General features: G+C 44.6%; 1 protein-coding gene across 5 annotated transcripts; it reads right to left on the bottom strand.

Annotated features, from left to right (window-relative positions):
• Positions 1-1,210: 1,210 nt before the first annotated feature.
• rassf6 (Ras association domain family member 6) lies at positions 1,211-26,093 on the bottom strand. 5 transcript variants are annotated; one of them, XM_014146815.2, is made up of 11 exons: positions 25,626-26,093; positions 24,270-24,345; positions 22,684-22,762; positions 17,519-17,670; positions 17,313-17,416; positions 11,199-11,398; positions 7,800-7,901; positions 7,625-7,676; positions 7,296-7,414; positions 7,090-7,187; positions 1,211-5,607 (listed from the first exon to the last, which is right to left on the bottom strand). In XM_014146815.2, the coding sequence occupies exons 2-11, from the start codon at positions 24,314-24,316 to the stop codon at positions 5,535-5,537; spliced, it is 1,026 nt and encodes a 341-aa protein (XP_014002290.1). In that variant the 5' UTR covers positions 24,317-24,345; positions 25,626-26,093; the 3' UTR covers positions 1,211-5,534. The 5 variants fall into 5 exon arrangements, with proteins under 5 accessions (XP_014002290.1, XP_014002280.1, XP_014002301.1 ...); XM_014146805.2 differs by having other exon boundaries at positions 25,618-26,092; XM_014146826.2 differs by lacking the exon at positions 25,626-26,093 and adding an exon at positions 24,820-24,988.
• Between the last annotated feature and the right edge of the window lie 655 nt (positions 26,094-26,748).

The following is a 26,748-nucleotide window of genomic DNA, read 5'->3' as shown; positions in this document are numbered from 1 at the left end:
TGAACTATCAATCAATTAAATGTATTTATAAAGCCCTTTTTACATCAGCCGATGTCACAAAGTGCTATACAGAAACTCAGCCTAAAACCTCAAACAGCAAGCAATGCAGGTGTAGAAGCACGGTGGCTAGGAAGGCAAGAAACCCAGGAAGAAACCTAGAGAGGAACCAGGCTCTGAGGGGTGGCCAGTCAGATTATAACAGAACATGGCCAAGATGGTCAAACATTCATAGATGACCAGCAGGGTCAAATAATAATAATAATCAGTGGTTGTGGAGGGTGCAACAGGTCAGCACCTCAGGAGTAAATGTCAGTTGGCTTTTCATAGCCGAGCATTCAGAGTTAGAGACAGCAGGTGCGGTAGAGAGAGTCGAAAACAGCAGGTCCGGGACAAGGTAGCATGTCCGGTGAACAGGTCAGGGTTCCATAGCTGCAGGCAGAACAGTTGAAACTGGAGCAGCAGCACGACCAAGTGGACTGGAGACAGCAAGGAGTCATCAGGCCAGGTAGTCCTGAGGCATGGTCCCAGGGCTCAGGTCCTCCGGGAGGGGAGGGAGAAGGAGAGGGAGAGAGAGAGAGAATTATAGGGAGCATAGGACACCGGATAAGACAGGAGAAATACTCCAGAAATAACAGACTGGCCCTAGCCCCCCGACACAAACTACTGCAGCATGAATACTGGAGGCTGAGACAGGAGGGGTCGGGAGACACTGAGGCCAGTCCGACGATACCCCCGGACAGGGCCAAACAGGCAGGATATAACCCCACCCACTTCGCCAAAGCACAGCCCCCACACCACTAGAGGGATATCTTCAACCACCACGGCATAACCCAAGGGGGGGCGCTAATCCGGACAGGAAGATCACGTCAGTGACTCAACCCACTCAAGTGACGCCTCCTCAAGTGATGCCACACCTCCTGAGTCTGAATTGGACTCTTTTTCCAGGATGAAAGGAACTACCTTTATGTTCCTATTCTAATATTTTATTATTTCTGACTGTCGAGAAGGAACCTGCAAGTCAGCATTTTGTTGGATGATGTATACCATGTGTGTCACGTACATAAGACTATTTAAACTTGGAACTTCTTGTCTGTCACTATTTCCTCAAACAATCCTCTATATTCCCACGACACACTTTCTCTCGTCAATACATTGCATTCAAGGCAAAAAAAAAAAAATGCCGATAAAGCTGAAATTGGTGAAAGACAGGTCAAATCTAATCAAACTTTATTTATACAACACATTTCAGACTTGGAATGCAACACAACGTGCTTCACAGGAAGAAAAAAAATAAATGAAAATAAAAACTGAAACGACAAACATAAGAAGATAAAACAACTAAAGAATAACAAAAACTGAACAACTCAAAAATCACCCTAAGGAAAATCAAAGCTTAAAAGATGTGTTTTAAGATCTCTTTAAAATACGTCCACAGTTTCAGCTCCCCCCAGGTTCTCTGGCAGGCTATTCCCGAGGCTGGGGGCATAGTAACTAAAGGTTGCCTCTCCATGGCTCTTGGTCCTGGGCTTTGGGATAGTTAAAAGGCTGTCTCTCCATGCCTATTGGTCCTAGGCTTTGGGATAGTTAAAAGGCTGTCTCTCCATGCCTATTGGTCCTGGGCTTTGGGATAGTTAAAAGGCCTGTGCCAGAGGAACTGAGGGACCTACTGGGTACATAACTTAAGAGCATGTATGTATTGGGGTTAGAAAAATATTTTAATTAATTCTAAAACTCACAGGCAGCCAGTGTAGAGACCTTAAAACCGATGTAATGTGTGCTTCCCGTCTGGTCTTGGTCAGTACCCGTGCTGCAGCATTCTGTATGTTTTGCAGTTGAACAATGGCTCTCTTGGGTAGACCAGACAGGAGAGCATTACAGTAGTCAAGCCTGATTGTAATAAAAGCATTGATGAGTCGCTCTATATCAGCCTGAGAAAGAAACGGCTGCACCTTGGCAACGTTCCTCAGGTGGTAAAAAGCTATTTTGGTCACATTCCTAATGTGTGATTCAAAATGGAGTTCAGAATCTAAAATAATGACTAGGTTTTTTACATGGTGTTTTATCTTTATTGCCCGTGAATTAAAATGTGCGTCGAGATTCTCTCTCTGTGCTTTGGCTCCAACAATAATTGCCTCAGGAGTGTCTTGATTTAGCTGGAGGAAGTTGAGCCATCCAAGAGTTTAAATCACTAACACAGTTTGTATATTCTCTGAGTTATGTTCACCAAGGTTGACCAAAAATTCTTGAACGGTACAACAGGTTCTAAACCAATTTAGAACTGGACCGGAGAGGCCAACCCACCTCTCCAGTCTGTCCAGAAGGACATCATGGTCAACTGTGAGGAATGCACCATTTAAGTCAAAGAGTACAAGGACATAGAGCTGTTTGGCACCTGTATTGGCTCTAGGATCATTTACCACTAAGGCTGTCTCCATGTTGGCTCTAGGATCATTTACCACTAAGGCTGTCTCCATGTTGGCTCTAGGATCATTTACCACTAAGGCTGTCTCCATGTTGGCTCTAGGATCATTTACCAATTGAACTAACGCTGTCTGTGCGCTGTGGTGGGCCGCAAACTAGATTGGAATTTGTCAAAAATACAGTTGGCACTTTAAAAATCCTTTAGCTGTTTTGAAAACTAATTTTCTCCAGAATTTTGGTTAAGAATGGAAAGTATTTTGAAGAAGGTGGTGGGGACAGACATATAGACCCCTCTGGTACTGTAAGACAATTGCGTCCAATGGAGATCAACAATCCTTTTTGGGCAGATTGAATTCAGATTTCACATGCCGGGTCATAACTGTCCACTGGTCACAGATATGTAAAAAATAAAAAAAATAAACGTTTTAAACTCTTCAAAACCACCCCTATGACCCCTAATTAAGTCACGTCCTGTAATCACAGGAAGCTGAAAATATATGTACGGCCTCCAGAAAAAACATGAAGCATCCGGAGGGGGCTCCCAGTGTAAATGACGCCGCTGTCCAATCTTGGGTAATTATAATCTTTGCTATGATCAGACTACCACTTTATAGGGCTTATTAAACAGTTAGTCTGGGCCAAGTAATCTGATTGGTCAAAAGTACATTCCAACCATAATGTTAGTGATCAGAACACCTCCGCTAGCCAGTTAGCTAGCTAGCCGTGTGTTATTGAAAAATGAATCACTTCACATGATTCAACAGTAACAAACCAGTGTACAAACTGGGAGCTAGCTAGCATTTATTTGTTGTGTTGCTGAGCATCTATTACAGAAACAGGAGCTAGCTGTGTAGGTGGAGGGATGACTACTCATTCAGCTGTGTAGGTGGAGGGATGACTACTCATTCAGCCGTGTAGGTGGAGGGATGACTACTCATTCAGCTGTCTATGTGAAGGGATGACTAGCCGCTCTGGAGCTAGCTGTCTAGGTGGAGGGATGACTACCCCTTCAGCTGTCTAGGTGGAGGGATGACTAGCCGCTCTGGAGCTAGCTGTCTAGGTGGAGGGATGACTACCCCTTCAGCTGTCTAGGTGGAGGGATGACTAGTCGTTCTGGAGCTAGCCGTCTAGGTGGATGGATGACTACTCCGTTCAGCTGTGTAGGTGGAGGGATGACTAGTCGTTCAGCTGTGTAGGTGGTGGGATGACTACTCCGTTCAGCTGTGTAGGTGGAGGGATGACTACTCCATTCAGCTGTGTAGGTGAAGGGATGACTAGTCGTTCTGTAGCTAGCTGTCTAGGTGGAGGGATGACTACTCATTCAGCTGTGTAGGTGGAGGGATGACTACCCTTTCAGCTGTGTAGGAGGAGGGATGACTACTCATTCAGCCGTCTAGGTGGAGGGATGACTACTCATTCAGCTGTGTAGGTGGAGCGATGACTACTCGTTCAGCTGTGTAGGTGGAACGATGACTACTCGTTCAGCTGTGTAGGGATGACTACCCGTTCAGCTGTGTAGGGGATGACTACTCGTTCAGCTGTGTAGGTGGAGGGATGACTACTCGTTCAGCTGTGTAGGTGGAGGGATGACTACTCCGTTCAGCTGTGTAGGTGGAGGGATGACTACTCCGTTCAGCTGTGTAGGTGGAGGGATGACTACTCCGTTCAGCTGTGTAGGTGGAGGGATGACTACTCATTCAGCTGTGTAGGTGGAGGGATGACTACTCCACTCAGCTGTGTAGGTGGAGGGATGGCTAGTCGTTCTGGAGCTAGCCGTCTAGGTGGAGGGATGACTACCCCTTCAGCTGTCTATGTGGAGGGATGACTAGTCCTTCAGCTGTGTAGGTGGAGGGATGACTACCCCTTCAGCTGTGTAGGCGGAGGGATGACTAGTCGTTCAGCTGTGTAGGTGGAGGGATGACTACTCCTTCAGCTGTGTAGGTGGAGGGATGACTAGTCCTTCAGCTGTGTAGGTGGAGGGATGACTACCCCTTCAGCTGTGTAGGTGGAGCGATGACTAGTCGTTCAGCTGTGTAGATGGAGCGATGACTAGTCGTTCAGCTGTGTAGGTGGAAGGATGACTAGTCGTTCTCGTACCAAAAGGACTTTCTATTAGATGCATCAGGTTCATTGAAAAATATTAACATATTTAACGTTTCCTATTTTTCTACTTGTTGCTTTCAGTTCATCTCTGATCATCGTCTGCTGTATAACATCCGTTTCACGTTAACATTGAACAATATCTTCCCTGGACATCTGTTTTCTCCTGCAATCTTTCAGGTTTAGTTATGGTGTAGTATGCATGAGTCCCAAATGGCACCCTATTCCCTATACAGCGCAACAGCCTGGTCAAAGGTAGTGCACTCTGTAGGGAATAGGGCCCTGGTCAAAGGTAGTTCACTATATAGGGAATAGGGTCTTTGTCAAAGGTAGTGCACTATATAGGGAATAGGGTCCTGGTCAAAGGTAGTGCACTATATAGGGAATAGGGTGCCATTTGGGACACAAAATGTATCAGTTTAATGTTGAACATCCTCTTCCCTGGACAGTCTGTCCCCTCCTGTATTCTGTGTACTGTTGTTCTGGTATGTGTTGTGTGAAGTCCAGTCTGTGTGAAGTGTGCAGTCCAGTCTGCGTGAAGTGTGCAGTCCAGTCTGCGTGAAGTGTGCAGTCCAGTCTGTGTGAAGGGTGCAGTCCAGTCTGCGTGAAGTACGAAGTCCAGTCTGCGTGAAGTGTGAAGTCCAGTCTGCGTGAAGTGTGCAGTCCAGTCTGCGTGAAGTGTGCAGTCCAGTCTGCGTGAAGTGTGCAGTCCAGTCTGTGTGAAGTGTGAAGTGTGCAGTGTGCAGTCCAGTCTGTGTGAAGTCCAGTCGGCGTGAAGTCCAGTCGGCGTGCAGTCCAGTCTGCGTGAAGTATGAAGTCCAGTCTGCGTGAAGTGTGCAGTTCAGTCTGCGTGAAGTCCAATCTGTGTGAAGTGTGCAGTCCAATCTGTGTGAAGTCCAGTCTGCGTGAAGTGTGCAGTCCAGTCTATGTGAAGTCCAGTCTGCGTGAAGTCCAATCTGTGTGAAGTCCAGTCTGCGTGAAGTGTGCAGTCAAGTCTGCGTGAAGTCCACTCCTCACACTTCTGTCTCGGTCTTGATGATCTTGGAGCTGAGAAGCTGAGACAAGACTATTTGCTGCTGGTTGTACCTATGGGACACAAAAACAACACGTCAGCGTTTAGCTACAGGTGGTCAGCGTTTAGCTACAGGTGACACGTCGGCGTTTAGCTACAGGTGACACGTCGGCGTTTAGCTACAGGTGACACGTCAGCGTTTAGCTACAGGTGACACGTCGGCGTTTAGCTACAGGTGACACGTCAGCGTTTAGCTACAGGTGACACGTCAGCGTTTAGCTACAGGCGACACGTCAGCGTTTAGCTACAGGTGACACGTCCCCGTTTAGCTACAGGTGGCACGTCGGTGATTTTTCAGTAGCATATTGTGAAATAATAATGTCATGAAACTGAATAATAAAAGCTTTAAAAAGAACCTGTAACCACACCTGTATAGGATAAGACAATATACAAAAGAAACAGACACACCTTGTAATACAGATGCATGACTGGACAAGAAACGTCATAATCTATATAATGAATGTACTTGTGACTGCAGCCTGGTGCGTGCTGATATAATCTATATAATGAATGTACTTATGACTATAGCCTGGTGCGTGCTGATATAATCTATATAATGAATGTACTTGTGACTATAGTTTGGTGCGTGCTGATATAATCTATATAATGAATGTACTTATGACTATAGCCTGGTGCGTGCTGATATAATCTATATAATGAATGTACTTGTGACTATAGTTTGGTGCGTGCTGATATAATCTATATAATGAATGTACTTATGACTATAGCCTGGTGGGTGCTGATATAATCTATATAATGAATGTACTTGTGACTGCAGCCTGGTGTGTGCTGATATAATCTATATAATGAATGTACTTATGACTATAGCCTGGTAGGTGCTGATATAATCTATATAATGAATGTATTTGTGACTATAGCCTGGTGGGTGCTGATATAATCTATATAATGAATGTACTTGTGACTATAGTTTGGTGCGTGCTGATATAATCTATATAATGAATGTACTTGTGACTGCAGCCTGGTACGGGCCCCTATTATTTTTTAACCAAACTGTCACAGTTGCGCCACCAATAAAATTGGTTCAGTGATTTGTAGAGGTGGGAAAAAGCCTCAAAGAAAGAACGTAGGGTGGGAAACAATAGTGGCGCGAAGCCAGAAAGAGTTGATCATTTACGTAGAGAACAGTGACTATGTATGTAATGTAAAGATGAAACTGTATAAAAGCAGTGTGCTGAGGCTGGGAAAAACAGTTGATCCATACCAGCTCAGTTTGTTACTTTGTAATAAAGTCTATTTGAATTTACAAGTTCCGGGATCTGAGAAATATTATTGGACCAATATTTCTACGACAGTGACACATCACCGTTTAGCTACAGGCGACACAGGGTAAACACACTACGGTTTAGATTCCAGATTGACCCAGTTGACCTGAAGGGGTTGATTCAGTGCATGTTAACCCAGAACCCAGTCTGAATGTTTCGGTCCACCTCTACTTTAGGTAACAATTAGGATAGTGTAACTCCTTCATAACTCACTTGGTGGTGATTCTCTGCACTGCTCTGTTCTCCTCTTCCTCCAGCTTCACTAGAACCCCCTCCAGGATGGGCAGCTCCAGGTTGAGGTACTGGGCCACCTGGGTAGAGAGCAGAGCCAGTCATAGGCAGGGGTTAGTGCACTGTGTGTGGCTAGTGACCCAAAAACTCATTCTGGCCTCAAAACCCTGCTGAAGGCAGACACTCACATCGTTGCTGACTTCCTCTTCATCTCTGTCCATGAGGAACATCTTCATGATGATCTCCGCTGGGCCCTGGACAAGCCTCTCCCACAGCGGCAGGTCTGAGTCAGACAGCTTCTTCTTCTCTATAGGAGGAAACAGACACTATTAATCCTAACCCTTGGAGAACCATAACCTTGGAGAACCCTAACAATGGAGAACCTTAACAGTGGCGAACCCTGGAAAAAACATTGGAGAACCCCAGTTTACACCAATTATACCCATGTCCAACGTGTTAATGATGTCAGAAGGATATCAGCATCAGTCGTGTTCTGGAAGACAATGACACAACGTACCTCCACTTTGATGGACACAGTAGAGGGCAAACTCATTGGGATCATTTTCTATCTGCAACACAAAGTGGAAACCCAGCGGTGAACCAGACACACATACTATTACATCCAAACCAGAAGACTTCCCCCCCCCAAGTGATCTAACAACAATACAACCTGGTAGTTTGACATAATTCACCTTGAATTTCTGAAGGAGCTGTGATATGACCTGATGTGTTGTCATTTTGCTGTTGATGCGGACGTTAGTGGGTGTTCCATAGGATGGAGTGAATATAGCCGTCTAGAGAGAGAGAGAGAGAGAGACAGAGAAAGAGAGAGAGACACAGAGAGAGAGAGAGACACAGAGAAAGAGAGAGACAAACAGAGAAAGAGAGAGACACAGAGAAAGACACAGACACACATAGAGAGAGAAACAGAGAGAAACAGAGAGACACAGGAGACAGACAGACAGACAGACAGACAGACAGACAGTTTTAAAGAACCTTTATTGGGTCTGGGAACCCACAACACAATAAACACTCAAACAACCAAGCAGTTCCCCTCAGTGAGGGGCCAACCAAGCAGTTCCCCTCAGTGAGGGGCCAACCAAGCAGTTCCCCTCAGTGAGGGGCCAACCAAGCAGTTCCCCTCAGTGAGGGGCCAACCAAGCAGTTCCCCTCAGTGAGGGGCCAACCAAGCAGTTCCCCTCAGTGAGGGGCCAACCAAGCTGCTTAGCATTGCTGACAGCCTGGCTAGACTGCGGAGTCAAACCCAGAAAGTCATTGCCCAGACAATATTCTCCCACTATGTAATTGTAGATCAGTTCAGCCACAAAGTCATCATCCTCTGGCCCAAAGCCGACCGTTGTCTTCTCCATCATAAGGGCCCTTACAAGTTGCTTTACATCCTTCTTCAAACTCTTTGTGACGCAAAATCTTCACGCCGAGCACATCTCGGTAAAAGGTGGCCATTTTGCTTCTGTCACCCACTTTGAAAAACGAAATGCAAGGCTCGCCCCAAAGCCAAAATAATCCAAGTGAGTTTGCTAATGTACTATATGATGACATATCACGCTCAGTTTGTCTACGTTGATTAAGGATCCTTGCAATTGAAAATCAGAAGCAACAGAGAAACAAGACAGAGAAAATAACACTCCCTAAAAGGGCATGATCATTGTTTTCATTTTCTCTTAACCTGACCACGTTTCCCACTACCTTTTGCTGCCGTAACAGCAGTAACAAATTTCCTCAAGAGGAAACGCTTCTCTTCACACTCAACTGGTCTAACCCCACCGTCTTCTGTAACACCACAGCTGACCTCACAAACTTATTATCAACATCAAAGAAATCTGTCAATTTGACAGATTTCCCAAAAGTCTGATCCAGGAACCCGTTTACCTACTTTAAAATTGTAAATTGAGTCATCACCAGCTGCTATCTTATCAATAGAGATATCCTTCTCCTGATCCTCCTCAACTGAGGCCACAGACCCCTGACTCCTCTCTGCACCCATCCCTCTCAACACTCCCCACCTGAACCCCATCACTCATACCAGGCATCTCCTTCACTACCTGGGAGACTAGCCCCACCTGAAACCCATTACTCGTAGTGGGCATCTCCTCCACTACCTGGGAAACTAGCTCCACCTGTACCCCATTACTAGTAGTAGACATCTCCTTCACTACCTGGGAGACTAGCCCCACCTGAACCCCATTACTAGTAGTGGACATCTCCTCCACTACCTGGGAGACTAGCCCCACCTGAACCCCATTACTAGTAGTGGACATCTCCTCCACCTGAACCCCATTACTAGTAGTGGACATCTCCTCCACTACCTGGGAGACTAGCTCCACCTGAACCCTCTTCTGTACCCCATCACTCGTACTGGGCATCTCCTCACCAGTCTGGGGAAATGGCTCCCAAGATCCATCCTTACATCCAACAATGTTTTTCTGCTGAACATCAGACGCCATGTTCCCCTCTGGTACAAGCTGCAACTCAGTGCCCTCAACACGGACAACTTGTTCCTCAGCAACAGGTGCTTGTCGCTGCTCTACTGCTGTCAGCCCACCTCTCCCTACATCAGTGAGGCGCTGCGAGGCCCACCTCTCCCTCATCAGTGAGGAGTTACAGGACCCCTCTCCCTAATCAGTGACATTCGGGACTCCCTACATCAGTGGGCCCAGGCTTTAACCACCTCTCTACATCGTGGGCCCAGGCGTCGAGGCCCACCTCTCCCTACATCAGTGGGCCCAGGCGTTCGGGCACTCTCCCCATCAGTGGGCCCAGGCGTACGAGGACCACCTCTCCCTACATCAGTGGGCCCAGGCGCTCGAGGCCCATCTCCCTCATCAGTGGGCCAGGCGCTACGAGGACCACCTCTCCCTACATCAGTGGGCCCAGGCGCTACGAGGACCACCTCTCCCTACATCAGTGAGGAGTTACGAGGACCACCTGCGCATATCCTTCTGCCTTCTCCCTTTTCGGGAAAGCATGTCGCTTATGACCAACATCCCCACACTCAAAACACCGTTCACTACCCGTACTAGCATAAGCCACATACAATCTGTTGTCATACTTGACTTTAAACGATAACTCCAAAGCCTGCTCCGGTGAGTCCAAAAACACAAAACACCTGTCACCGAAACAACAACCTGTTTCAGAGCCAAGTGTTAACAACCCAAAAAGACAATCTTAATTGAATTTGCAATCTTCCCAAACTGCAATTCGCTTTCGGGCCAATAGCTCATTGGGAATAAACGGCGGTACATTCGAAATCATTACCCTTGTTGACGGAGAAAATAACGGCATAACTTATTTAAACATACCTTAAAGAAGTACGCACACAGCAGGACAGCACACAGCAGGACAGCAAGGCAGTACACAGCAGGACAGCACACAGGACAGCACACAGGACAGCACACAGCAGGACAGCACACAGCAGGACAGCACACAGCAGGACAGCACACAGGAGGACAGCACACAGCAGGACAGCAAGGCAGTACACAGCAGGACAGCACACAGTACAGCACACAGGACAGCACACAGGACAGCACACAGCAGGACAGCAAGGCAGTACACAGCAGGACAGCAGGACAGCACACAGCAGGACAGCACACAGGAGGACAGCACACAGCAGGACAGCAAGGCAGTACACAGCAGGACAGCACACAGTACAGCACACAGGACAGCACACAGCAAGGCAGCACACAGCAGGACAGCAAGGCAGCACACAGCAGGACAGCAGACGCTCTTCTGTGGGTCGCCATCCCCACCGAAGCCTGGGCAATACCAACAGGAAATACAAAATATCTAATTCTACCACAAAAAAACCCATCATATTCATTGAAAAGGAAAACCACCAAGAAAAGGAAATAAGGAAGAAAACACAGGCGATCTAACTCCAGACACCACTCGTAAAATTCCCAGCATGCACTAAACACTCCCAGCATTCAAAGAAATAAAAAAACAGAGAATATGACACAGCTATTACACAAGAAACATTATTTTTAGAACGTAATTTTCATCCAATGTGATTTGATGGATCAAATCATGTCCTAGGTTGGTAACGATCAGGTCAGTTCTCTCATCGACGTTACCTTGTAGTTATAGAAGTGTCCATTGATGGAGAAGCAGTGTTGTCTGTTCCTCTCTCTCTGTGGACTCCTCTTCACCCTCCTCTTCACCAGGGAAGCATCACTCATACAGCGGATCAGGTTGGACTGCTCCTCTTCCACCTCTGTCTTCTGCTTGGTTGGGGTGGGGCGCAGTGTACAGCTTTCATAACTCCTGTAGCTCCCTGGACAGTAGAGTTGGGCGACATTACCATTGAATCGCCTAGCCACAATGATTGATAGCCATCGTCGATGGGGACTAGCTTCTCAGGCTCCATCTCAGTGTGCTTCATTCTACAGCTAGAGGACTCCTGATATCTCCAGGAGGGGTTCTAGAACTAGAGGACTCCTGATATCTCCAGGAGTGATTCTAGAGGACTCCTGATATCTCCAGGAGTGATTCTAGAGCTAGAGGACTCCTGATATCTCCAGGAGTGATTCTACAGCTAGAGGATTCCTGATATCTCCAGGAGTGATTCTAGAGGACTCCTGATATCTCCAGGAGTGATTGTACAGCTAGAGGACTCCTGCTATCTCCAGGAGTGATTCTAGAGCTAGAGGACTCCTGATATCTCCAGGAGTGATTCTAGAGCTAGAGGACTCCTGATATCTCCAGGAGTGATTCTAGAGCTAGAGGACTCCTGATATCTCCAGGAGTGATTCAAGAGCTAGAGGACTCCTGATATCTCCAGGAGTGATTCTACAGCTAGAGGACTCCTGATATCTCCAGGAGTGATTCTAGAGCTAGAGGACTCCTGATATCTCCAAGACTGATTCTACAGCTAGAGGACTCCTGATATCTCCAGGAGTGATTCTACAGCTAGAGGACTCCTGATATCTCCAGGAGTGATTCTAGAGCTAGAGGACTCCTGATATCTCCAGGAGTGATTCAAGAGCTAGAGGACTCCTGATATCTCCAGGAGTGATTCTAGAGGACTCCTGATATCTCCAGGAGGGGTTCTATAGCTAGAGGACTCCTGCTATCTCCAGGAGTGATTCTAGAGCTAGAGGACTCCTGATATCTCCAGGAGGGGTTCTATAGCTAGAGGACTCCTGATATCTCCAGGAGGGGTTCTATAGCTAGAGGACTCCTGATATCTCCAGGAGGGGCTCTATAGCTAGAGGACTCCTGATATCTCCAGGAGTGATTCTAGAGCTAGAGGACTCCTGATATCTCCAAGACTGGTTCTACAGCTAGAGGACTCCTGATATATCCAGGAGTGATTCTACAGCTAGAGGACTCCTGATATCTCCATGAGTTATTCTAGAGGATTCCTGATATCTCCAGGAGTGATTCTACAGCTAGAGGACTCCTGATATCTCCAGGAGTGATTCTACAGCTAGAGGACTCCTGATATCTCCAGGAGTGATTCTAGAGGACTCCTGATATCTCCAGGAGGGGTTCTATAGCTAGAAGACTCCTGATATCTCCAGGAGTGAGAAGTTTAACTAGGTCCATCTACTTTAAGTGCTGCCTGTCTTCCCAGTGACCTACTTTGTGTGTGTGAACTGCTGACTGCTCACAACTTGAAGACAGTTGTTGACACATCAACCAGGACTAAGGAGAGGGGCAATTTATAACTTGTTTTGGTAATCAGTGGCTGTATTGGAGGGGGAGTGGTTTCACCTCTCCAAGGCAATCAGCAATTAGTACAGGGAGGTGTGCTCTTCACCTCTGCTAGGCAATCAGTAATTAGGGTTAGTTCTTCAGTCTCCCCTGGGTTCTCAGTGGTAGCTGTAAGTGGTGGTTTTGTCACTGAAACAAAGACGGTTCTGCCGAATTATTCAAGGAAGTAAGGAGAGGAAGGAAGGAAGGAAGAGAAGAGAAGAGAAGAGAAGAGAAGAGAAGAGAAGAGAAGAGAAGAGAAGAGAAGAGAAGAGAAGAGAAGAGAGGAAGGCTCCACACCACTCTCTCACTTTAATATCTTACCTAGTTATTTACAGCTTATCATTTTGTAGATTTGTCAACTATGTGTGTGTTTTCTATACCTGTTCTCACCTCTCCCTGTACGCTTCACAGACACTCCCCAACCCCTTGGCTACAACCCTTCTAATTTAGTGTACCTTGCACGCACAACCCATGTCGAATTCCGGGTCTCTGGAGTTGTTTGGATCTGCAGTTAAGAATGCAGAGTTCATCTCAGCCTAGGCTGCCGTTCAGTTTGTCCCTGACGGTGACATGATCACCCCCAGAGAACACTGCTACTTCAGCTGCTCTCTCTTCATTACTATGTGTTCTGTCGTAGTCGATCGGTGGTGTCACAGGGCTACTACTCACTTCTCCTAAGTGGAGATTTTATCTTTTCTCCCTCTCATTTGAATTCCATGCTGTTACTGTCACTTGTCCACTCAAGCTTAACATTATTGTCATCTATCGCTCACCAAGTGCTCTTGGAGAGTTCATCCAATGAGCTTGACACTTTGATAAACTCATTTCCCGACGATGGCTCATCGCTATTTGTACTTGGTGACTTCAACCTCCGCCTTCGAATCTCTTTCCCCTCCTTGCCTCTTAATCTCATCCTTTTCCAATCCCCTTCAACTCACAAGGCAGGCAATACTCTATAACATATATAATAATAACTATATAATAACCCCCCCTCCAGGTCTCTGTTCTCCTACTAATCTCACTGTAACCCCCCTCCAGGTCTCTGTTCTCCTACTAATCTCACTGTAACCCCCCTCCAGGTCTCTGTTCTCCTACTAATCTCACTGTAACCCCCCTCCAGGTCTCTGATCTCCTACTAATCTCACTGTAACCCCCCCTCCAGGTCTCTGTTCTCCTACTAATCTCACTGTAACCCCCCTCCAGGTCTCTGCTCTCCAACTAATCTCACTGTAACCCCCCTCCAGGTCTCTGTTCTCCTACTAATCTCACTGTAACCCCCCTCCAGGTCTCTGTTCTCCTACTAATCTCACTGCTACCCCCTCCAGGTCTCTGATCAGTACTTTGTTTCCATTTCCTCCAACTCTAACCACTTAGCCCCTACCGAGGGTTATGCACCATGGCAATCTTCACTCTCTCTCCCTTCTGCTAAATCCTTTTCTCCTGATTCTGCCTTTTCGAACCTACTCTCCTCCCTTTCCGCGTTTTATGACTCGCACTATCCCCTTTCCTCCCTGCCGGCTCGGCCTTCCCCTCCTGCTCCATGGCTGAGTGACTCATTGCGAGCTTATAGAACAGGGCTGCGGGCAGCTGAATTTTTTTAAAAATTAAATACTAAACTTCCGGAGGACCTATCATACTTTCACTCCCTCCTTTCTACCTTCTGTTCCTCTGTATCTGCTGCTAAAGCCACTTTCTAACATTAAATGTCATGGTCTACCCTGAAACTAATTTCTACCTTCTCCTCCACACCCTCCCCCTCCCTCTCTGCAGGTGACTTTGTCAACGACTTTGGAAAAAAATATTGACGGTATCTGCTACTCATTCACTCAGCCTATTGAGTCCACTGGTCTCACTCACACAGATCTACCCTACGCCTCGACCTGTTTCTCCCCTCTCTCTCCAGATCTACCCTACGCTTCGACCTGTTTCTCCCCTCTCTCTCCAGATCTACCCTACGCCTCGACCTGTTTCTCCCCTCTCTCTCCAGATCTACCCTACGCCTCGACCTCTTTCTCCCCTCTCTCTCCAGATCTACCCTACGCTTCGACCTGTTTCTCCCCTCTCTCTCCAGATCTACCCTACGCCTCGACCTGTTTCTCCCCTCTCTCTCCAGATCTACCCTACGCTTCGACCTGTTTCTCCCCTCTCTCTCCAGATCTACCCTACGCTTCGACCTCTTTCTCCCCTCTCTCTCCAGATCTACCCTACGCCTCGACCTGTTTCTCCCCTCTCTCTCCAGATCTACCCTACGCTCGACCTGTTTCTCCCCTCTCTCTCCAGATCTACCCTACGCCTCGACCTGTTTCTCCCCTCTCTCTCCAGATCTACCCTACGCCTCGACCTCTTTCTCCCCTCTCTCTCCAGATCTACCCTACGCTTCGACCTCTTTCTCCCCTCTCTCTCCAGATCTACCCTACGCCTCGACCTGTTTCTCCCCTCTCTCTCCAGATCTACCCTACGCTTCGACCTGTTTCTCCCCTCTCTCTCCAGATCTACCCTACGCCTCGACCTGTTTCTCCCCTCTTTCTCTCCAGATCTACCCTACGCCTCAACCTCTTTCTCCCCTCTCTCTCCAGATCTACCCTACGCCTCGACCTGTTTCTCCCCTCTCTCTCCAGATCTACCCTACGCCTCGACCTGTTTCTCCCCTCTCTCTCCAGATCTACCCTACGCCTCGACCTGTTTCTCCCCTCTCTCTCCAGATGCCATCCTGCAACTACTGAGGTCTGGCCACCCGACAACCTGCCCGCTCAACCCCATCCCCTCCTATCTTCAGATCTCTGGAGACCTTCTCCCATTCCTCACTTCCCTCATCAAACTCATCCCTGACCAGTGGTTGCATCCCCTCTGACTTAAAATGGACAGTTGCTCCTCTCCCTTTTAGTTGTTCTAAAACTTTTGACCGGTGGTGTAAATATACAGTACCAGTCAAATCTGGACACACCTACTCATTCAAGTTTTTTTTTTATATTCTACATTGTAGAACAATGGTGTAGACATCAAAACTATGAAATAACACATGGAGTCATGTAGTAACCAAAAAAAGTGTTAAACAAATCCAAACTTTTTTTTTATTCTTGAAAGTAGCCACACTTTGCCTTGATAACAGCTTTGCACACTCTGGGCATTCTCTCAACCAGTTTCATGAGGTAGTCAACTGGAATACATTTCAATTAACAGGTGTGCCTTAAAGTTAATTTGTGGAATTTCTTTCCTCCTTAATGCATTTGACCAATCAGTTGTGTTGTGACAAGGTAGGGGTGGTTTATAGAAGATCACCCTATTTGGTAAAATACCAAATACCCGTAATGTGGTTGTCAGGGTGAGGTTACCCGTAATGTGGTTGTTAGGGTGAGGTTGTCAGGGTGAGGTTGTTAAGGTGAGGTTACCTGTAGTTACCTGTAGTGTGGTTGTTAAGGTGAGGTTATGTGTAGTGCGGTTGTTAAGGTGAGGTTACCTGTAGTGTGGTTGTTAAGGTGAGGTTACCTGTAGTGTGGTTGTGAAGGTGAGGTTACCTGTAGTGCGGTTGTTAAGGTGAGGTTACCTGTAGTGTGGTTGTTAAGGTGAGGTTACCTGTAGTGTGGTTGTGAAGGTGAGGTTACCTGTAGTGCGGTTGTTAAGGTGAGGTTACCTGTAGTGTGGTTGTTAAGGTGAGGTTACCTGTAGTGTGGTTGTGAAGGTGAGGTTACCTGTAGTGTGGTTGTTAAGGTGAGGTTACCTGTAGTGTGGTTGTCAAGGTGAGGTTACCTGTAGTGTGGTTGTCAAGGTGAGGTTACCTGTAGTGTGGTTGTTAAGGTGAGGTTACCTGTAGTGTGGTTGTTATGGTGAAGGTGAGGTTACCTGTAGTGCGGTTGTGAAGGTGAGGTTACCTGTAGTGTGGTTGTTAAGGTGAGGTTACCTGTAGTGTGGTTGTTAAGGTGAGGTTACCTGTAGTGTGGTTGTTAAGGTGAGGTTACCTGTAGTGTGGTTGTGAAGGTGAGGTTACCTGTAGTGTGGTTGTCAAGGTGAGGTTACCTGTAGTGTGGTTGTTATGGTGAAGGTGAGGTTACCTGTAGTGTGGTTGTGAAGGTGAGGTTACCTGTAGTGTGGTTGTGAAGGTGAGGTTACCTGTAGTGTGGTTGTTAAGGTGAGGTTACCTGTAGTGCGGTTGTTAAGGTGAGGTTACCTGTAGTGTGGTTGTTAAGGTGAGGTTACCTGTAGTGTGGTTGTTAAGGTGAGGTTACCTGTAGTGTGGTTGTTAAGGTGAGGTTACCTGTAGTGCGGTTGTTAAGGTGAGGTTACCTGTAGTGTGGTTGTTATGGTGAAGGTGAGGTTACCTGTAGTGTAGTTGTCAAGGTGAGGTTACCTGTAGTGTGGTTGTGAAGGTGAGGTTACCTGTAGTGCGGTTGTCAAGGTGAGGTTACGTGTAGTGCGGTTGTTAAGGTGAGGTTACCTGTAGTGCGGTTGTTAAGGTGAGGTTACCTGTAGTGTGGTTGTTAAGGTGAGGTTACCTGTAGTGTGGTTGTTAGTCTCCTCTGGAGGATCCTGCTTGTTGATCTCCTCTGTCTCATTGATCTGATGAAGGTCTTCAAACTCCCCCCATCGTGTCATCCCCCTGACAGACAGAGAGGGTTTAGCCTGAGTGATGCTTGTATTACTCCATTTTAACTGTGACTCTGTGGTATTGACAATACGCATGATAAAGGTCAAAGGTAACCTCTTGCCTCCATGAGGACTGATTGGACTGACTGGGTCAGGTGACAGTAGGCTGGTGAACGGTTGTTTGTCATCCTGTATTTTGAGCCTGATGGGCTGCCGTACTCCCCAGGAGATATTCAGGAAACCCTCGAACGCCACGTCTCCGTCTCTCTAGTGGAGATAAACACAGCTCTTTAGTCTTAACATTTCAAACATAACATGCATGTTGGTTTAGGGTTCAATGGTACAGCAGTACAGAGCTGTAAACACATTGGTTAGGGTTTAATGGTACAGAGCTGTAAACACATTGGTTAGGGTTCAATGGTACAGAGCTGTAAACACATTGGTTAGGGTTCAATGGTACAGAGCTGTAAACACATTGGTTAGGGCTTAATGGTACAGCAGTACAGAGCTTTAAACACATTGAATATTTTTGGGGGCTGGTTAAAAAGTGGTAATTAGATGCATCTATTGGCCACCCGATTCTGACATTGGTAATTTCATTGATATCCTTGGATAAAATGTGTTTTCTATTTGGTCATTACAACATACAAGTATTTAAAAATGACAACCCCTTACTGACATCTGACTTGTTGAATACTGTATACTCCATCTATCAGACTGAATACTTTATACTCCATCTATTAGACTGAATACTTTATACTCCATCTATTAGACTGAATACTTTATACTCCATCTATCTGACTGAATACTTTATACTCCATCTATCAGACTGAATACTTTATCTATCAGACTGAATACTGTATACTCCATCTATCTATATCCCCTCATCTATCTGACTGAATACTTTATACTCCATCTATCTGACTGAATACTTTATACTCCATCTATCTGACTGAATACTGTATACTCCATCTATTAGACTGAATACTTTATACTCCATCTATCAGACTGAATACTTTATACTCCATCTATTAGACTGAATACTTTATACTCCATCTATTAGACTGAATACTTTATACTCCATCTATTAGACTGAATACTTTATACTCCATCTATTAGACTGAATACTTTATACTCCATCTATCAGCCTGAATACTTTATACTCCATCTATCAGACCAGACTGACCAATTAATCTGACATCCTTATTAATCATATTTTTACTAATTCTTTGAATAATGTGGCTAATAGAGGTATACTTTATACTGACATTTCTGACCACTTTTTCCACTTCTCTTTGGCAGCTGGACATGAACAGATGGGAAGGATTAGTAGCATTAAATGTAGAATATTGAACTAAAGTAATTGTGATCGCTTTAAGATGTTGTTTGTTGCAACTGCTTTCCCTTAGTTAACCCATGTAGGAGGGCAGCAGAAGGGTTCAGGAAACCTTGCTTTACAACCGGTCTGAAAACCTTCTCTTAAAAAAATAATAATAAAAAATAAAGAAGTTTGTCTCCTTTGTAATTCTGCAAATTACAAAAAGTGTATGAGCAAATTTAATCTCCTACTTCGTATATCCCCAAAAATATATTTTCGAAGAATCCTTAAATAATATAAAGTCAACTTGGAAAATTATCAATCAACTGTTGAATAATAAAAAGGTATCTTCTACTATCACATCTCAATGTATTGTTGTAAATCAGCTGATGTTATTTCATGTTAATTTAATTACTTTTTTTGTCAGTGTGGGTTTTTCTCTGTCAAAGAAAATTGAGAACTCATGGAAATCCCTTGTATTACATTAAGGGGACATTTCCCTTTCCTCTGCTTCAGTTTGATCCTCCTGATGTAATGGTGGTGATGGAGGTAATTGGTAACTTAAAGATATCAGCAGCAGGTCATGATGAGATTGGTGCCAGTGTCTTCCTCGATCACTGAGCATCTAATGAATATCTTCACCAAATCAATGCAAACTGGTATTGCTCCTAAAGATTTGAAAGTTGCCAAAGTTATCCCCCTATACAGATCTGTGGATCCCAGATTGTTTTTATAAATTACCGCCCCTTACCTGTACTGTGTTTTTCTAAAATCCTAGAAAAAATGGTTTATAACAGAATGTTGAAACATTTGAATCAACACTGTATTCTATATGAGCACCAATCCACAGATAGGGCTCTTTTGTAACTCCTGGATAACATCTTTACAGCCCTTAAAAACAATGAATACGCACTTGGCATGTTTTTTTAAATTTTTTATTTGATTTGTTTTACCTTTATTTATCTAGGCAAGACAGTTAAGAACAAATTCTTATTTACAATGACGGCCTACACCAACCAAACCCGGACAACGCTGGGCCAATTGTGCGCCGCCCTACGGGACTCCCAATCACGGCCGGTTGTGAAACAGCCTGGATTTGTCGTTATGTTTATGTTACAAAACAATTTGTTTATGCAACGGCTGTGCATGTACCAGGGCCAAGATATCCTGTGGCGTCCCACAGGGTTTGATAATTGGACCTTTGTTATTCCTAATCTATCTCCATGACCTTGCAGCTGTATCTTCTACCGTACTTCCCATTCTCTTTGCTGACGATACCAACTGGATTTATCACACAAAAATTAATGTAGCCAACTCAGGAATGGCCACATTTTATGAATGGTTCCAGATAAAAAAATAATTTTTAAATGTAAAAAATATCTAACTTCATTAAATTCACTAGTAAGAATAAGAAAGATTGTAAAGAAAAAAACAAAAGATCCAGAATGTGAATTGGTGGCAAAGAAATGGAACAGTTACATCCACTAGATTCCTCTGAGTTCTGATTGATGAGAAGGTGTCCTGGAAAGATCCTTCTCATTCAGTCTGCAGTAAAGTGAAGAAATGGAACAGTTACATCCACTAGATTCCTCTGAGTTCTGATTGATGAGAAGGTGTCCTGGAAAGATCCTTCTCATTCAGTCTGCAGTAAAGTGAAGAAATGGAACAGTTACATCCACTAGATTCCTCTGAGTTCTGATTGATGAGAAGGTGTCCTGGAAAGATCCTTCTCATTCAGTCTGCAGTAAAGTGAAGAAATGGAACAGTTACATCCACTAGATTCCTCTGAGTTCTGATTGATGAGAAGTTGTCCTGGAAAGATCCTTCTCATTCAGTCTGCAGTAAAGTGAAGAAATGGAACAGTTACATCCACTAGATTCCTCTGAGTTCTGATTGATGAGAAGGTGTCCTGGAAAGATCCTTCTCATTCAGTCTGCAGTAAAGTGAAGAAATGGAACAGTTACATCCACTAGATTCCTCTGAGTTCTGATTGATGAGAAGGTGTCCTGGAAAGATCCTTCTCATTCAGTCTGCAGTAAAGTGAAGAAATGGAACAGGTACATCCACTAGATTCCTCTGAGTTCTGACTGATGAGAAGGTGTCCTGGAAAGATCCTTCTCATTCAGTCTGCAGTAAAGTGAAGAAATGTGTTGGTATCATCAGAAAGATTCCTGGTTTGGTTCATCAGGCTTGCTTCCTAACTCTTTACTATAGCTTAATTTACCCATATCTCATTTACTGTGATATTGTCTGGGCCAGTACATTTGCCTCCTACCTACACAAATTACTCATCATACAAAATCCATTTGTAAGACTAGCCATCTCTAACTACGTGGCTCCATCTGCACCTTTCATTAAGAAACCTAATATCTTCTCTATTTACGACATCAATGTACGGCAATTATGCACTTTCATCTACAAATACCATATTTCCCAGACAGTTTCAACCCTTCAATGGGTCTCTTCCCAGACAGTTTACCTAAACCCTTCAATGGATTCTTCCACCTCCCAGACAGTTGATCTAAACCCTTCAATGGATTCTTCCAGGTCCAGACAGTTTAGCTAAACCCTTCAATGGATTCTTCCACCTCCCAGACAGTTTAGCCTAAACCCTTCAATGGATTCTTCCAGGTCCCAGACAGTTTACCTAAACCCTTCAATGGATTCTTCCAGGTCCCAGTTTACCTAAACCCTTCAATGGATTCTTCCACCTCCCAGACAGTAGTGTGGTTGTTAAGGTGAGGTTACCTGTAGTGTGGTTGTTAAGACAGTTTACCTAAACCCTTCAATGGATTCTTCCAGGTTAATTCTGAAATCCATCTATATAACACAAGACTGGTGGTCAGCCTGATGAACTAAACTACTCAGTAATCTCCTCCATGAAGACTGGGGGTCAGCCTGATGAACCAAACTACTCAGTAATCTCCTCCATGAAGACTGGGGGTCAGCCTGATGATCCAAACTACTCAGTAATCTCCTCCATGAAGACTGGAGGTCAGCCTGATGAACCAAACTACTCAGTAATCTCCTCCATGAAGACTGGGGGGGTCAGCCTGATGAACCAAACTACTCAGTAATCTCCTCCATGAAGACTGGGGGTCAGCCTGATGAACCAAACTACTCAGTAATCTCCTCCATGAAGACTGGGGGTCAGCCTGATGAACCACACTACTCAGTAATCTCCTCCATGAAGACTGGAGGTCAGCCTGATGAACCAAACTACTCAGTAATCTCCTCCATGAAGACTGGGGGTCAGCCTGATGAACCAAACTACTCAGTAATCTCCTCCATGAAGACTGGGGGTCAGCCTGATGAACCACACTACTCAGTAATCTCCTCCATGAAGACTGGGGGTCAGCCTGATGAACCAAACTACTCAGTAATCTCCTCCATGAAGACTGGAGGTCAGCCTGATGAACCAAACTACTCAGTAATCTCCTCCATGAAGACTGGGGGTCAGCCTGATGAACCAAACTACTCAGTAATCTCCTCCATGAAGACTGGGGGTCAGCCTGATGAACCACACTACTCAGTAATCTCCTCCATGAAGACTAACTCTCATATCACATTTAAACAAAATAAGTTATTTAGTGATTTAGTGATTTATTGATTTATACATTTATAATTAGTTGTTTGTGTTATCTGTTGTAACAAACATTTTTAATTGTTGTACTTGTGTCTTGTATATAGGTTTTTATGTGGTGTGGTTTTCATGTCAGCCATTGGGATTCCACCACTTACACCATTTTTTGTATTTATTAGTTATCTTTATTGTTGTTTATCACTTATTTTCAAATTAGTGCAAATAAATTAAACTTTAACTAAAATGTAAACTGCAGAAGTTTGATTTCCAAAATTGATTTAATTACTAAATCGTTTTTTGGGGTTTTATTTGTTTTTAATCCCTTGTTTTCTTTGGTGCAAATAAACAATTTAAATAAGTCAGTGGAGGGTCAACCTACCTCATAGAAGACAAGATGCTGTTGGGTCTTGTCTTTTAGAAAACAGTTGTACGTGTCCAGCAATGATAAGAACTCAGCCCTGAAAGAAACACAATGTACACAGTAAATGAAGGATAGTTTGAAATAAATTTGTGTTAAATTGACTCTATTGGGAGTTATCTTATCCCTGAAGAGAGTGGTACACTGCCTGGAGTTCATTGGGACGGAGTACCTTTAACTCCATTAAGAGTATCCAGAGACAGGAAGTTAAATCTATGGAGTTATCCACAGATGTGGGATGGACCCCATTGTCATATTTCCCAGCATGCTCTGTTGCAGGTTGATTTTGTTTTTTAATTGTTTATTTCAACATCTGTGTTTTTTTTCATGTACGTTGAATGTTTTTTGATTTTATGCAACACAAAAAGATAAGAAACCATTTTTTCTAAACTGATCCAATAATGTAATATAATATAATATAATAATGTAATAAAGGTAATGTAAGTGGATGGATTTATGATAACCGTTAGTGAGATAAATGTTCCAGTTGACATGGTGACTGTCACGTCCTGGCCAGTATAAGGTTAATTGTTTTTGTAGTTTGGTCAGGACGTGGCAGAGGGTATTTGTTTTATGTGGTTCAGGGTGGTGTGTTAGTTAGGAGGGTGTTTGATTTATTATTTCCAGCAGGAGATATTTTTCTGCAGATTGGCCGCCAACACAGATTGGATATCACATTGCAATCCACCCTAACATGCCACATTAAGAACTATTTACCCTTTACACCTTTATAACTGAAAGGTAATAAACTGAAAGAGAAATGTACTCTGTTGGTGTTAATTGCTCATTTAAAATTGCAAGGGAGTTGATTGGCGCAGCAGTCTAAGGCACTGCATCTCAGTGCAAGAGGCATCACTACAGTCCCTGGTTCGATTCCAGCCTTGATCACATCCGGCATGTGATTGGGAGTCTCATAGGGTGGCGTACAATTGGCCCAGCGTTGGTCGGGGTAGGTCGTCATTGTAAATAAGAATTTGTTCTTAACTGACTTGCCTCGTTAAACAAAGGTTACATAAAAAAAAAAACAACACTGAAAATAGTACAAATGTAAATTGGAGTTAAATTTAAGCAACTCTCAGAGAGTTTGATATTTGCTCCGTTTACTGTCGTTTAACTGCAAAAATATCAACACCATGACCAGAGTAGTTTTAACACAAAAACAAGGGTTGGACCATATAAACGTCAAAATATTGTTAAATTTAACTCCTTAGGAGAAGTTGAATTAACTCTTGCAATTTTACTGTGTATGTTTAATAGTGAATTTGTTAGAATGCCATAACATTCTGGTATAACATCTAAGATATTAGAATGGATATAAAGCACAGGATAATACGCAGCTGAGATATACAGTACGAAAACTGAAAGCATAACTCTCCTTTTGTTATAGCACACCTACCCTAGTTGTTATGTATATACGGTATCTCGCTTGGACTTTTGAACTCTAATTTACACTTCTCGTTCCTTCTCGAGCCTTCTGTACAAACCCTTCACGTAGTCTATCATCATGGAATAATAAACAGAGTCAGTAAAACACAGTAATGACATACCTTGACAGCGCTCGTCCGTCTCTCATAACCACATGTGTATTCATCATGGAGTCATAGATTCAAACCCGATAGTCACCTGCACGAACAGAAATTAACTGTGTTATTAACCCAGTAAACACGTTAACAATCCTTCTATATCTGAATTACAAACAAAGGGGTGCAGTGCATTTCACTGTAACATGTTTCCACATCAGAAATCATGTGTATTCTAGTTGGTTGGTTAGTTAGTTAGTTACTAGTTACTAGTTAGCTAGTTCAGACTAATGTTGTTGTGTCAGCATTCTGATAACTGAGACTCTCCCAAATGGCATGTTATTCCCTCTATAGTGCACTGCTTTCGACCAGACCTACACACTTTATATAGGGAATAGAGTGCCATTTGGGATGCTAAACAGTATCTTAATGCCTCCCCTTCTCTGTCTAAACCTGTTCTGGTTGATGGAAAGGAATCCAAAGTATTTAACACCAACAGCTGCCAGTGATACAGACAATCAGACAGACAGTCAGTCAATCAGACCATGCATAAACAGAGTGAATAGAGCAAACTCACTACACACGTTAACTAACCCTGACGAAGCTTCTTAACTCTCCCTCTCTTTATCTCTCTCTCTTTCTCTAAATATTTTCTCTCTGTCTCTCTCTTTCTCTCTGTCTTTCTCTCTCTCTCTCTGTCTCTCTCTCTCTCTTTCTCTCTGTCTCTCTCTCTCTCTCTCTGTCTCTCTCTGTCTCTCTCTCTCTCTCTCTCGCTCTCTCTTTCTCTCTGTCTCTCTCTCTCTCTCTCTCTCTCTCTCTCTCTCTTACTCTAAATATTTTCTCCGCTGAGAGCTTTAATACGTGCCTCAGTCGGTAGGCTATTTCAGAAGGAGTGGCTCGGCTCTGCCTGAACCTGTGAGTTCTTACGTTGGACTGTGTGTCCTCAGAGTCTCAGTGCGTCCTCTCAGCAGAGAGTAAAGACCGTGAAACCAGGAAGGCCAACGTCAACATTCCAGAGTCAACTGCAGTACTTTAAACAGAAATGAATTGTCCCTGTTTTGTAACGTCCAATCCTGTGAGCTCTTAATAACTGGTAGCCAGAGGGGTGTTATACTGGTCTGTCTGTCTGTCTGCTCCACACCTAGTTAGAGGATAGTCTCTACCATAACAACATGAGTAACCATCATTGTATTCACATAATTTATGAGACAAGTTATGAATTCACGTCTTTGTCTACACTTTTACAGACTGACTGACTTTTTTCCTATTCAAACACGTGCAAAATGAGAAACATTTGATTATGGCAGGAATACGAACTCTGGCCGATTCATTATTTGTTTACCAAGCACACATATACAGTACATTTATAATTCACCTTCTTACAGCGTGAATCCAGTAGTGTAGGAATCCTGTGTGGTTGAGCTGCAAGCTAGGTCATCATCCCTCCGTAGTGGTGTTATGATTCCCCCTGTCTCTTCCTGTGTCTCTTCCTGTGTCTCTTCCTGTGTCTCTTCCTGCGTGTGTTCCTGTGTCTCTTCCTGTGTCTCTTCCTGTGTCTCTTCCTGTGTCTCTTCCTGCGTCTCTTCCTGCGTGTGTTCCTGTGTCTCTTCCTGTGTCTCTTCCTGTGTCTCTTCCTGTGTCTCTTCCCGTGTCTCTTCCCGTGTCTCTTCCTGTGTCTCTTCCCGTGTCTCTTCCCGTGTCTCTTCCTGTGTCTCTTCCCGTGTCTCTTCCCGTGTCTCTTCCCGTGTCTCTTCCCGTGTCTCTTCCTGTGTCTCTTCCTGCGTGTCCAGAATGAGAAGCACGTTGACGTTGAGAAGTGAAAGAGAAGAGCGTGAATGCAGAAAAGGGGTTAATCATTACAGAACACGTAGAGGCATACAGTGAGGGAGAGAGGGAGGTGGCTGTGTGTGTGTGTGTGTGTGTGTGTGTGTGTGTGTGTGTGTGTGTGTGTGTGTGTGTGTGTGTGTGTGTGTGTGTGTGTGTGTGTGTGTGTGTGTGTGTGGCACACCACAGGGTAGAGTGTGTATGAATTAACACACCTTTACCTCCGGTAACAACACCTTACCACTCAACCACCTCAGATCACATGTTTCCCCAGAGGGTTATGGCAGTAACAGTCCTCTCAGTAACAGTCCCCTCAGTAACAGTCCCCTCAGTAACAGTCCCCTCAGTAACAGTCCCCTCAGTAACAGTCCTCTCAGTAACAGTCCCCTCAGTAACAGTCCTCTCAGTAACAGTCCCCTCAGTAACAGTCCTCTCAGTAACAGTCCCCTCAGTAACAGTCATCTCAGTAACAGTCCTCTCAGTAACAGTCCTCTCAGTAACAGTTCCCTCAGTAACAGTCATCTCAGTAACAGTCATCTCAGTAACAGTCATCTCAGTAACAGTCCCCTCAGTAACAGTCCTCTCAGTAACAGTCCCCTCAGTAACAGTCCCCTCAGTAACAGTCCCCTCAGTAACAGTCCCCTCAGTAACAGTCCTCTCAGTAACAGTCCCCTCAGTAACA

This window comes from Salmo salar, chromosome ssa01, assembly GCF_905237065.1.
Source record: "Salmo salar chromosome ssa01, Ssal_v3.1, whole genome shotgun sequence".
NCBI classification, from domain to species: domain Eukaryota; kingdom Metazoa; phylum Chordata; class Actinopteri; order Salmoniformes; family Salmonidae; genus Salmo; species Salmo salar.
Note: the sequence above shows the minus strand (reverse complement) of the source record. Positions and strands in the feature narration are given on the sequence as shown.